This window comes from Schistocerca americana, chromosome 5, assembly GCF_021461395.2.
Source record: "Schistocerca americana isolate TAMUIC-IGC-003095 chromosome 5, iqSchAmer2.1, whole genome shotgun sequence".
Lineage (NCBI taxonomy): Eukaryota > Metazoa > Arthropoda > Insecta > Orthoptera > Acrididae > Schistocerca > Schistocerca americana.
Window position 1 is genome coordinate 664,572,930 of NC_060123.1, and position 14,246 is coordinate 664,587,175.

Consider the following 14,246-nt stretch of genomic DNA (forward strand, 5'->3'; position numbering starts at 1 on the left):
ATGGGCTATAAACTGGCCAACTTTTTATGACACTTGAGACATACCTGTAGTACCTCGTCTGTTGCTTGTGCATGTGTAATCAAGATATTAATCATAGCAGCAAAATCAACCCTAGAAGGATCATGCTTGATGCTTCGTAAAAATTCTCCTAGCGCTGTATCACACCTGGTAAAAAGGAGAAATAACAAAAATAAAAACAATGTTAGGATGAATATTAATCAGCATTGTAAAATATAAATTAGAGAAAATGCACCGCATAGTTACAAAAGCTTTTGGATGTCGATACTAATGTATACAGAACTGCAGTATAGCATAAAGGAACATTCCAGTTTTTGTAAATATATCTGCATAATTAAGAATCCGGGATGAAATAACGCTATGAAATGGATGGATTGCTACTCATCACATAGAGGCGGCTTTGAATGACAGGCACATTTCATTTCATGGTACATTTTAATATAGACTTAGCTATTGGACCATTCTCCTTCAGATATAGAAAATACATGCACACACATGGCCACAACCTTTATTAGTCCCCGTTCCCATCTTCCTCTGTCTCCTTCCCTATTTCCGCTCCAGCCTCCCACACATCTTTCACCTTCTGTCCCCCCAGTCCACTTTCATAGTCTCCCCCCCCCCCCTCCTCCTCCTCCCCTCCACTAAGTATTAAGTATATCCTCCTGATGATGCACCTGGCAGCTCACCATATCATCACTGCCACATCTCTGCATACATCCACAGACAGTGCTACGGCATCTTTCTAACCCCCACCTGCCACTTCTACATCTACATTTACCCCAGTCAAGATTGCTGCTCACCGCAGTTGGGAATAGTGCCCTGAGGTGACAGCTGTCATGTGTGCAACAGCTTAGTCTACTCTCTCTCTCTCTCTCTCTCTCTCTCTCTCTCTCTCTCTCTCTCTCTGTCTGTGTGTGTGTGTGTGTGTGTGTGTGTGTGTGTGTGTGTGTGTGTGTGTGATTTCAGAAGAAAATTTCAAAAAGTTGACTTTTTCTATTTTCAGTAACTAAGGTCTTACTGTGGGGTATCTCACCATTTAATAAAAATTGTTTGCTACACAGAAGCATGTAATAAGGATAATATGTAGTGCCCACTCTACAGTCTCTTGTAGGTAGTTCTTTGAACACTTGGACATACTGGTAACAGCCTCACAATACATCCACTCCCATACGGAGACTGACAAAATTATTCACAGTTCAAAAACAAGTTAAATTCATGAATATAATACTAGAAGCAGTAATTTTACACAACACCCATTACTCAGCATTGTGTGGCACAGAAAAAAGTTAAATACTCAGTCACAAAAATCCTTTACCACCTTCCCAGTGATACAAAGAATTTAACAGGTAATAAAATTAAAATTCAAGCACAAACTGATATCATACAGAGAGAGATTTGACAAAAGCAAGTATAAATCACTGTAAAAACAGGAAGTGTGTTTAAGATAGTCGTGTGGATAGTTTGCAAGGTGGGGAGATTCCATGCCAAATTAACGCAATTTTAAATTAATTTTCACTCAAAATCTCAGATTATGATGAAACTTTTCACAGAAGTATTTACACGTAGATAATACAGCAATGTGAAGTTGTCAAAAATTGCAAAATGCCCCAGTGCCATCATTTAAAAATTGCTGCAGCAACTCTCCTAATTAAGCTAAATTGATGGAACAAGTGCCATTTTGCAGCATTTTTTACGAAGTGATACACAACACAACATCGGTCCAAGATGAAAACTTTTTTTGAAAATTTTAATTTATAATCTAACAAAAAGAGCATATCCAAAATTTTTCAAAAGATTGTATATAACACTTCACATTATTGTTAACTAAGTCCCTATGCACAAAAGTGGGACTGTCATGGGTTCACACCTTTTTAAAAATTAGAAAATACTTAAAATTATGTTTTTGTAAAGCTTGTACATTTATGCAAAAATTACCCATCAATAAGTTTTTGTTTTTCAGAGATTTATTTGTAATAGGTTTAAGATGAACTAGTGACTATGATGAGTGATTATTTTATCAGAACTATTAAAAATATAAGTTTTTTAATACAGTTGTAATCTGATAGCATTAATTGTTAAATGTTTTGAGTATGTGTAAGAAATAAAAATTGGGATTACAAAAGCTAATTGTTTATTACAACTATTCATGATAGAAAATGCTAAGCTCAGTATGTAGATAATGGGGAATTGGCTTCTTACAAACACTGTGTGGCAAAAGTGCTGTGCAACCCAGCGTAAATTCATTGTGTTATGGGAAAATAGTTCTTGCCTAGGAAGTGCCCCAATACAAAGAACACTACAAATGCATTTGGTAATACTATGGTCAAAAATATCACTTTTTGACAGTGGGTTTCAGTAGACAGAGTAACTTAGAAACAACGTAGAATATCATCGGAGTTCATTGAATTATTTTCTGAAAAGCTGACCACAGTGATACTCCATGGTTTTCTAGCTAAGCAGCAAAGCTCTTTTGTAAGTAAAGTCACGGAAAATTTGAATGAGAGTGAATATTTTGTTACATGTGACTTCTCTGGGAACTATAGTTTCATGATCCGAGATGAGACCCAGAGTTTTCATTGGTCACGTGACTACTCCCTGGTAGTGTATTACAAAGGAGGGAGTAAAAGAGAGCATATGAGCTATGTCATACTTTCTAACTGTCTAGAGCATAAAGACATAGCAGGCTATTGTTTTCAAAGAAAGCTAATTCAGTTTTTAAAAAAACTGAATTTCTGGCTGATGTACAGAAGATATAAAACTTTTCAGATGAATGTGCAGCCCAGTACAAGAATAAAAAGAATTTTTTAAACTTATGTTTCCAAAACAAATGTTCTGGCACGTAAACAGAATGGCATTTTTTTTGCCTCTGCTCATGGAAAAGAAACTTACGATCTTGTTGGTGGCACTGTTAAGAGGTTAGCAATAAATGCAAGTCTGCAGAGACTGTATGATAACCAAAGTCTTACTCTACAAGAAATTTTTGATTGGGCTGTTAAAAATATTACATCTGTACACACTGAATTTTCGACACAAGAGGAATACATTCAAACTGAAAGATTCCTACAAGAGCACCTTACTCAAGCTGTTGTCATCAACAGGATGCAGAGGTTACAAGCCTTTATACTGATAGCATATCGTACATCAAAAATATTTGTACAAAAAAAATGAAATGATCGTATGGCATTGTTGGCTGGGATTCCCAATTCGGGGGAGTTCGGCCACCAGATTGCAAGTCCTTTTTAGTTGATGCTACATCGGCGACTTGCGAGCCAGTGATGATGAAAATGATGATGGACACACAACACCCAGTCCCTTGCCAGGAATCGAACCCAGGCCCCCTGCATGGTAGGAAGTAACGCTACCGCTACGCTACGGAGGCGGACCATATTTGTACAGACTTTTGCAGCTGGGGGGAGGGGGGGGGGGGGTAGAAAACAAAACAAACTGGCTTTGAGAGAAATGGTGGTTAGGTTATGTTCTACGTTTTAATACACGGCAAAGGTCTTAGTAAAGTTGAAGTTACTTTCCTTCACCCAGCTGGCCCCTCACTGCATTATGCATATCCTACAAAACCTAATCTCCTATGGGTATCTGTAAATGATGTTCTTTATCAAGTAAACCCAGTAACACCAACAGGAAGAATATATCAAATTCCTAGGAATGATACTATGAAAACAAATGCGGCAAATGAATAAATTAAAAAGAAGTGAAAACAAGTGCGGTTTGTACAAGGTTTCGCAAGTGACATGCCGTATGTATGTGTTAACAGCAAATTTCAATGTGTACACAAATAAATCAAGAATAAAGTTGTGTTTATTTCTGCTTAACTCTATCTATTTTACAAAAGTCATTTTTTTAGTGAAATTTTACAAAGGTGTGAACCCACAACAGTTCAACTTTCATACTTACGGAATAGTTAACAACAATGTGAAGTGTTGTACATAATTTTTTGAAAATTTTGAAGACGCTTTTTGATAACAATTTTCACCTCAAACCCATAGTGTGTTGTGTGTCATAGGAAAGCTCATGAGAAGTGTAGCAAAATGACATGTGACCAGTAATTTTAGCTTAGTTAGGAGAGTTGCTACAGCAATTTGAAAAGGTGACAGGGGACTTTTTTTTGGCGATTTTTGACAACTTCACATTTTCAAAATAGGTTGTTGTTGTTGTTGATGTTGTTGTGGTCTTCCGTCCTGAGACTGGTTTGATGCAGCTATACATGCTACTGTATCCTGTGCAAGCTTCTTCATCTCCCCGTACCTAATGCAACCTACATCCTTCTTAATCTGCTTGGTGTATTCATCTCTTGGTCTCCCTCTACGATTTTTACCCTCCACGCTGCCCTCCAATACTAAATTGGTGATCCCTTGATGCCTCAGAACATGTCCTACCAACCGATACCTTCTTCTAGTCAAGTTGTGCCACAAACTCCTCTTCTCCTCAATCCTATTCAGTACCTCCTCATTACTTATGTGATCTACCCACCTAATTTTCAGCATTCTTCTGTAGTACCACATTTCAAAAGCTTCTATTCTCTTCTTGTCTAAACTATTTATCGTACATGTTTCACTTCCATACATGGCTACACTCCATACAAATACTTTCAGAAACGACTTCCTGACATTTAAATCTATACTCGATGTTAACAAAAATCTCTTCTTCAGAAATGCTTTCCTTCCCATTGCCAGTCTACATTTTAAATCCCCTCTACTTCGACCATCATCAGTTATTTTGCTCCCCAAATAGCAAAACCCCTTTACTACTTTAAGTGTCTCATTTCCTAATCTAATTCCCCCAGCATCACCAGATTTAATTCGACTACATTCCATTATCCTCGTTCTGCTTTTGTTGATGTTCATCTTATACCCTCCTTTCAAGGCACTGTCCATTCCGTTCAACTGCTCTTCCAAGTCCTTTGCCGTCTCTGACAGAATCACAATGTCATCGGCGTACCTCAACGTTATTACTTCTTCTCCATGGATTTTAATACCTATCCCGAATTTTTCTTTTGTTTCCTTCACTGCTTGCTCGATATACAGATTGAATAACATCGGGGAGAGGCTACAACCCTGTCTCACTCCCTTCCCAACCACTGCTTCCCCTTCATGTCCCTCGACTAACTGCCATCTGGTGTCTTTACAAATTGCAAATAGTCTTTCGCTCCCTGTATTTTACCCCTGCCGCCTTCAGAATTTGAAAGAGAGTATTCCAGTCAACATTGTCAAAAGCTTTCTCTAAGTCTACAAATGCTAGAAACATAGGTTTGCCTTTCCTTAATGTTTCCTCTAAGATAAGTCGTAGGGTCAGTATTGCCTCAAGTGTTCCAATATTTCTATGGAATCCAAACTGATCTTCCCCGAGGTTGGCTTCTGCCAGTATTTCCATTCGTCTGTAAAGAAATTGCGTTAGTATTTTGCATCTGTGACTTATTAAACTGATTGTTCGGTAATTTTCACATCTGTCAGCATCTGCTTTCTTTGGGATTGGAATTATTATATTCTTCTTGAAGTCTGAGGGTATTTCGCCTGTCTCATACATCTTGCTCACCAGATGGTAGAGTTTTGTCAGGAATGGCTCTCCCAAGGCCGTCAGTAGTTCCAATGGAATGTTGTCTACTCCGAGGGCCTTGTTTCGACTCAGGTCTTTCAGTGCTCTGTCAAACTCTTCACGCAGTATCGTATCTCCCATTTCATCTTCATCTACATCCTCTTCCATTTCCATAATATTGCCCTCAAGTACATTACCCTTGTAGAGGTCGTCTATATACTCCTTCCACCTTTCTGCTTTCCCTTCTTTGTTTAGAACTGGGTTTCCATGTGAGCTCTTGATATTCATACAAGTTGTTCTCTTTTCTCCAAAGGTCTCTTTAATTTTCCTGTAGGCAGTATCTATCTTACCCCTAGTGAGATAAGCCTCTACATCCTTACATTTGTCCTCCAGCCATGCCTGCTTAGCCATTTTGCACTTCCTGTCAATCTCATTTTTGAGACTTTTGTATTGCTTTTTGCCTGCTTCATGTACTACAGTTTTATATTTTCTCCTTTCATCAATTATATTCAATATTTTTTCTGTTACCCAAGGATTTCTACTAGCCCTAGTCTCTTTACCTACTTGATCCTCTGCTGCCTTCACTACTTCATCCCTCAAAGCTACCCATTCTTCTTCTAGTGTATTTCTTTCCCCCATTCCTGCCATTTGTTCCCTTACGCTCTCCCTGAAACTCTGTACAACCTCTGGTTTAGTCAGTTTATGCAGGTCCCATCTCCTTAAATTCCCACCTTTTTGCAGTTTCTTCAGTTTTAATCTAAAGCACATAACCAATAGATTGTGGTCAGAGTCCACACCTGCCCCTGGAAATGTCTTACAATTTAAAACCTGGTTCCTAAATCTCTGTCTTACCATTATATAATCTATCTGATACCTTTTAGTATCTCCAGCATTCTTCCATGTATACAACCTTCTTTTACGATTCCTGAACCAAGCGTTACCTATGATTAAGTTGTGCTCTGTGCAAAATTCTACCAGGCGGCTTCCTCTTTCATTTCTTAGCCCCAATCCATATTCACCTACTACGTTTCCTTCTCTCCCTTTTCCTACTACCGAATTCCAGTCACCCATGACTATTAAATTTTCGTCTCCCTTCACTATCTGAATAATTTCTTTTATTTCGTCATACATTTGTTCAATTTTTTCATCATCTACAGAGCTAGTTGGCATATAAACCTGTACTACTGTAGTAGGTGTGGGCTTCGTGTCTATCTTGGCCACAATAATGCGTTCACTATGCTGTTTGTAGTAGCTTACCCACATTCCTATTTTTTTTATTCATTATTAAACCTACTCCTGCATTACCCCTATTTGACTTTGTATTTATAACCCTGTATTTGCCTGACCAAAAGTCTTGTTCCTCCTGCTACCGAACTTTGCTTATTCCCACAATATCTACCTTTAACCTATCCATTTCCCTTTTTAAATTTTCTAACTTACCTGCCCGATTAAGGGATCTGACATTCCACGCTCCGATCCGTAGAACGCCAGTTTTCTTTCTCGTGATAACGACGTCCTCCTGAGTAGTCCCTGCCCGGAGATCCGAATGGGGGACTATTTTACCTCCGGAATATGTTACCCAAGGGGACGCCATCATCATTAATACAGTAAAGCTGCATGCCCTCGGGAAAAATTACGGCTGTAGTTTCCCCTTGCTTTCAACCGTTCGCAGTACCAGCACAGGAAGGCTGTTTTGGTTAGTGTTACAAGGCCAGATCAGTCAATCATCCAGACTGTTGCCCCTGCAACTACTGAAAAGGCTGCTGTCCCTCTTCAGGAACCACGTGTTTGTCTGGCCTCTCAACAGATACCCCTCTGTTGTGGTTGCACCTATGGTACGGCTATCTGTATCGCTGAGGCACGCAAGCCTCCCCACCAACGGCAAGGTCCATGGTTCATGGGGAGGGGGGGGGGGGGGGGGGGGAGGTATTTTAATAAAATTGCACGTTTTTATTGATCTATATGTAGGCTACCTTTTTGCCAAGTTTCATCTAAATCTAAGACAGGGAGTAGTATCACTATGCTGACTTGACATGGAATGACTCTTCATAGTTTGCACTGATAAGTTTGTAATTGTAAAACATTGTCAGCCCGTACCACAGCAAGAAGAAAATATTAAGATCCATGGAAATACAAATAACTACACTAAACTACATAATATATGACTTATTAAATGTAACCATACATTTTCAAATAAATCTATGATGACATTAGATCTTAGAGGTAATTTATGTTGAAGTACATTTACCAGCCAATCTTTTTGTTAGCTTCTATTTTATTAGCCTCTTACGCTACACATCCATCTCATCAATCAGCTATGCTTTGCTTATCAGTGTACATTGTTCTTTCCTGACCAACAACAACAAATGCTCTGCTTTAACAAACATTTTTAGAAAAACTGCTGCTCATGTATCTTTCTACAAAAGAAAATTCAATCTATAGAAGTAAGAAATTATAAGGCAGAATTGTTGGCCATTACCTGAATTCAGGAAGCAAAATGCGTAGTATTGCCGATTAACACAAATAAAAGAAAAATGATCTACTTCCCTGTTTTCATGTCTAATGCTTCCTTCCTTAGTCAGGAGAGGAGGACTGGTACAACAAGGTTATAAAGGAATGGTAGGGCTCTCAGGTCCCAGGGTGAGGGGGGCCCATCTGACTAAGGAAGGTGTTTCACAATTCACGTTACATACGGGACTTAGTAGATCACATTTTAGATAGGAACCCATGTCCACAAACGTCAACCTGTGACACTACAGAGTGTCAAAGTCATAGTTGCTGGCACTTATAAATGTATGCATACACACAGGGTGATTCCGTGATGATGTTACACTTTCTAAGGTGATGGAGAATGATAAATGTATCAATCTGAGGTAAAGGTCCCTGCACCAGAAATGAAAGGGTCTAAAGTTACAAGCAAAAACCTACTGATACATCTGACGGTGAAATACACATACTGGTACTAGTAGTGTTGCTGCTAGGATTGTAGGATAGGTAACTTTCAGAGGCAATAGTCTGGACCAAAACAAGGAAAAATGTCTAGTAAACATCAGCTCCAAAATACATGCCTGAGGAGCTACGAGCACTTGTTCATCTTTGTTACTGTGAAACATCTCTATTGAACAAGTACTCATAGCTATTAAAGTATGCATTTAGAACCAATGTTTACTGGACATTTTTTTCTTGTTTTGGTCCACACTACCAGCTCTAAAAGTTGTTTACCTTACAATGTTAGCTAAAACAATACCAGTATGTGTATTCTACTGTCAGAGGTATCAGAACAGTTTTCTGCTTATAACTTTTGAATCGTTCATTTCTGGTACAGGAACCCTTACCTCAAACTGATAAATTTATCGTTCTCCATTATCGTGGCATCACTTACTTTTACAGGTGATAACTTTGGCACTCTGTAGCATTGTTGGATGACATCGCTGGACATGGGTTCCTATGTAAAACTTGATCTACTAAATCCCCTCTGCAACTGCTAGAAGTATGTAACATGAATTGTGAAACAGCATGTATGTGTCTATTGAAAATACTGAACATTTCACTTCTTTAGGTAAATACTGGCCAACAACCCATTCTCATTATCTAAAAAGATAACAAATTATTTTTAGAAGTTGGATCAAGCATTCTCTCTTTAATTTCACCTTGTAATGCACTTCATTTCATATACTCTGTCCTTACGTTAACACATTAAATTTACAAAAACCATACACTTTTTGTCTGTTTCTCCTTATCTTGAGCATGTTCCATGACTTTTTTCCTCATTTGATATGCCAAAAAGCTTTCAATATCATTTCACATAAATTTAATAGCTCATGTAGAAACATTTTTCAATCTCTCCAGTCTTCCATTATCACATATAGTTTGTAAGGTCACCACAGTGGATTCTCTTGTGATACGAGGACAAGTACAACCTCTGTGATGTGTGACAATGCTTGGTTGAACATCTGTGAGTTCAACACTGATTTTTATGGTTGCTTCTGTGGTTGGTAGTGAAAAGTATGCAGCAAATGCTAATTTTTCTTTTTTATTGCACAATTTTTGCGTTTTTAATCACACATTGATAAAGTGGTATTTTGTTTTTATATTTCTATGGTTGTTCTCGTATTTTCATATGGTAACATTTGCCAAGTTGTTAAAATATCTGTTCTCATCGACCTATGTCAAAAATTTTACATATTACATATGCTAATGTTCAATTTTGATAAGGCATTTCAGTCAATGCTGCTTTCCTTGATGTCTATCAATTCATACACCATTCATCCTTTGACTAATGGGCTGCATGTAACTAGTTGCTAAACTTATTCAGACAAATTTCACAATAAAATTACAACTTACAAATACAATAACTTTCTTTTGATTATCTGCCTCAGTTTTTCCCTTCTAGCAAAAAGCTAATAAGAACTGTGTTTACAACCATACAGTGTAAATATACACATTTTGAAAGGTAGCATTGTGAAAAGCATCGTGAAAAGCATTTAAAAACAGTTTGTAACTAAATAAAATACTAATTACCTTCTTTCTCACAGTCTTGTCCTTTGGGAAGAACAAATATCGTTGATTGCAGCCATAATTAATTTCATGTTAATTGCTATGTGAAAAACTGAAGCAGATGCGGCCAAAGAAATAGATCATAAAGCCTTCAGAAGAAAGTAATAAATTCCAAAATCAATCACACACCTGTATGGAATAAAAAGTTGTAACAGAATATTGTATGTGCCATCACAGTCAATATTAATCTAAAAATGGCAGTTAAAGTTACACTGAAACAGAAGGAGGATACTTAATTTGAAACAATAGTACTATCATACGCTAAATCATCCTTCTACAAGAAATCTGTAAGTATATACCTACATTTTTTTAATTTCCTGTGTAGGATCTTCCAAAATTCGAAATAAACCATCCAATATTTCTGGTAAAAATGGAATGAGATCAATGTCAGGAACTGCATACAGAGCTGACACCCAAGAAATAACGAACTGCCTCGTAAATGTGTTTTTTGTGTACATCATATCCCTTAACACAGGCACAAAGGCTACAAGGTCGAATGAGGCACTTTCTGTCACAATATCCTACCAAATTAACAACAGAAAACATGAGTTAGTTTACAATAAAAGTTGGTGCACATATTAAAAAATATAAACAAATGTTACACATTTGAGATAGATGCTTAGTTATGTGTGGCGGAGAGAATGTGTGGGATTAAAATTTATCAAACATAAACTGTCTTCACATTTTGTCACTATTAATGTACATACTTCCCCTTCTGCAGTTGTTTGTTTTGTTCTGTTTTAGGGTGCAAAAACATCTAGGGAGACACGGGCCACATCAGAACTGTAGACCATGAAGACAAGGAGAGGAGGTAAAAACGACTACATGTTAATCCCAACTGATGGAAGAGAAGACAGTTGAAAACAGGGATATGGAGAAAGATCTGTAAGATACGCCGTAGAGAAACGTAGGTGTTGAACTAGAATTTAAATGGCCTTCACCATATTGTTACGATGGATTAAAACTAAAACATGGGCAACAGCCTGTGCAAGGTGCGCTAAAATGGCCGATAACTCAGATGACATACACAAACGAGAATGTAAATGGTTAAAAAAAGGCCATTGCATCAGTATATGGTGGACAGTTAAGGATTGAGTGCAATGAGTACAAAGTGGTGAGGGAGCAACACTTAACAAATGGCGATGACTAAAAAGAGAATGCCCAATACGCAACCTAACTAAAATGATCTCCTTATGGCGAGAGGGCCAAGAGAGGGTCGTCCAAGCTGCTCGGAGAGGCTTAATGACCTGGAGCTTTTTCCCATGAAGGGAAGACCAGTAATGGTGCCAATGCGACACCACTTTCTGACAGGTGGCAACACAGAGATCATTGTAGGAAATGAAAAAACTAGCGGGCTAAGGTACGAGGACTGCAGCCTTGGCAGCAGCATTAGCGGCCTCGTATCCTGTCAGACCAACGCGACCAGGCACCCACATGAACATCACTGTGGCTCCATCAAGGGTGAGTGAGTGACACCTGTCCTGGACCCATTGCACTAAGGGATAGACGGTATACAGCACACGAAGCTTCGAAGGGCACTGAGAGAGTCAGAGCACATGATGCAACTGAAAAGCCTGTGTCACTGGATGTACTGCGTGGCCTGAAACATGGCAAAGAGCTCTGCTGTAACTACTCAGCAGTGTTTAGGAAGCCGATACTGTAAAACGTCATTGCCAATGATGAAGGCACACCCAACACCCCAATCAGTCTGGAAGCCCTATGTGTACACAAAGGAACTAACATGAAGTTCTGTGTGAACGTCATGAAACTGAAGGTGATAGAGTGAGGCTGGAGTAATGTCCTTAGGAAGCAAACGAAGGCCAAGGTGAACATGGGATGCTGCGCGAAGCCAGGATGGTGAAGGGTTTACACCAAGCAGGAAGGTTGCAGGTAGTGTAAAGTTAAGCTGCCAGAGTAAGAGCAAATAGCAAACTCCAGGAGGTAACAGAGAAGAGGGACGTGCCCCACACTGGTGATGAAAGGAGTCATCAAAGGAGGCGGCTTAGGATGGGTGCCCATGCATTGCAGACACACGGCACACACATCTGCTGAGGACAAAGTCACAGGGGTAGGACAGCAGTAGTTCAGCAGCTTCGGCATACAGACTCTCAACCGGGCTAACGTAAAAGGCGCCAGTGGCCAAACTGATGCCACAATGGTGGAAAGTATTGAGACAGGGTAAGAGGGATGGGTGTACAGATGCATAAACAAAACACCCATGGTCTAGTTTCAAACAAACAAGGGACCGATACAAACAGAGGAGGGTGGTTCGATCTGCTCCCCAGAAAGTACCATTGTGGACGTGGGAAATTGAGGTACCGGGTACAGTGGGCTGCCAGGTAAGACACGTTGGAGGACCAAGAAAGTTTCCTATTGAGCATGAGCCCCATAAATTTTGTAGTTTCAATGAACGGAAGAGCAACAGGCCCAACATGTAAAGATGGTGGAAGAAACCAACTGCGCCACCAGACATTCATACTAACAGTTTTGTCACTGGAAAAATGAAAGCCATTGTCGATGGTCCACGAGTAAAGACCTTTGAGACACCACTGAAGACACTGCTCAATGAGACAGGTTCATGGAGAACTGCAATAGATGGCAAAATTGTCAATGAAAAGGGAGCTGCAGACGATTGATGAGAGACAGGCCATTACAGGTTTAATAAACGTGTCCAACAAGGCAGAATCCGCATGTTCGATGACATCGTCAGCTACTGTCAGCCGGAAGTTGGGGAATGGATCTTGGTCCAAGAGAGCTGTCGGAGGTCGGCCCACACAATGGAAGAGAGTTGAACTGTTAAAAGAATTAGTGAATGAAATCTTTCTTTGTTATCCTGAAGAAAGCAATGACACAGTGCACAAAATTGTTTATTATGAATGCAGTTTGCCATTGTAGGAGGAGGGTTAAAAACATGGAGAGAATGTCTCCACATGCAAACTGTGTCACGGCACACCTCAATCCCTCAAGGGACTGGGACAAGGTGTGGTAAAGAGGAAGTTTGAGGACTTGAATGTTCTGTGGCAATAACGATAACGTTTGTAAGATATTCTACATGGTCATCACAATTGGGAAAATGTATGTTGAAGGTCATTGGGGAGGAGTAAAGTCTCCAGTCAGCCTTTGTAAGCTGCCATCTGGGTGTGCATATAGGTGGGGTAGGAGTCAGTAAACGGATAGCACATGGGAAATGGTCGCTCGAGTATGTGTCAGAGAGAACAGACCACTTGAGATGATGGGCAAGCAGGGTAGTGCAGAAGGTTACACTCAAATGGGAATAGGTGTGCGTGGAATCTGAAAGGAACGTGGGTGCTCCTGTTTTAAGGCAGAAGAGGTTAAGTTGATTGAGAAGGCAGCCAAGAGGGCAGCACTCTGACAGGTTCTGGGAGAAGCCCAAAGGGGATGGAGCACATTAAAGCCACCAAGCAGCAGAAACGGGTAAACTAGCTGCCCAATAAGCTGGAGGAAGTCTGCCCTGGTGACATTGAATGATGGAGGGATGTAAATGGTGCAATGGGAAAAGGTCAAGTGAGGAAGGAAAAGGCAAACTGCAACAGCTTGAAGGTGGGTAGTCAGGAAGATAGGTTGACTATGAATGTCATCCTGTATGAGCAGCACGATTCCCCCAGGAATGGAATGCTGTCCTTGGGGGGAAGATCAAAATGGACGAGAGCTAAGAGCAGTTGTGAGGAAGCATTTTTGTTTCCAGAAGGCTGCCAAGTGCCAGCTTTTGAAGACTCGCTGCTCCAGAGCACACACAGAGGCAGGAGGATCGTGCTCCATGTGGTCTACAGAAGCATCGGCTTTCTCCTTCTGTCAGCCTTGGAGCCCAGGGTAGAAAAATGTTTGGTGGTGCACATTGGAGACACAGGACTCGGCCGGGTGAGGGTATCACGTGGTGACACCATCGAAGAGGACCTCCGAGTCGGTGAAGGAGAAGACTGTTTGCCTTTGTTTGACTTCTTGGAGCCTTTCCGATTTGCAGAGGAAGACTCAGATGTTGGCTGATTGGAGGGAGGTATGAAGTCTTCATGGAAGTATTCCTTCTGCCCTTTCCAGCCTGCCAATTGTGTACCTAGTGACTTCGCCCCATGAGGCAAAAGTCTGGTGGCTTTGTCTTTTTGCCT

General features: G+C 40.0%; 1 protein-coding gene across 1 annotated transcript in view; it reads right to left on the reverse strand.

Annotated features, from left to right (window-relative positions):
* The window catches only part of LOC124615401 (protein VAC14 homolog), a 129,008-nt gene that overhangs the window by 79,252 nt on the left and 35,510 nt on the right, over positions 1–14,246 (reverse strand). Inside the window, exons 4-5 of the mRNA XM_047143244.1 lie at positions 10,426–10,643; positions 45–165 (exon numbers count right to left, since the gene is read on the reverse strand). Coding sequence (XP_046999200.1) covers positions 45–165; positions 10,426–10,643 — 339 coding nt within the window. The remainder of the gene's footprint in view (positions 1–44; positions 166–10,425; positions 10,644–14,246) is intronic.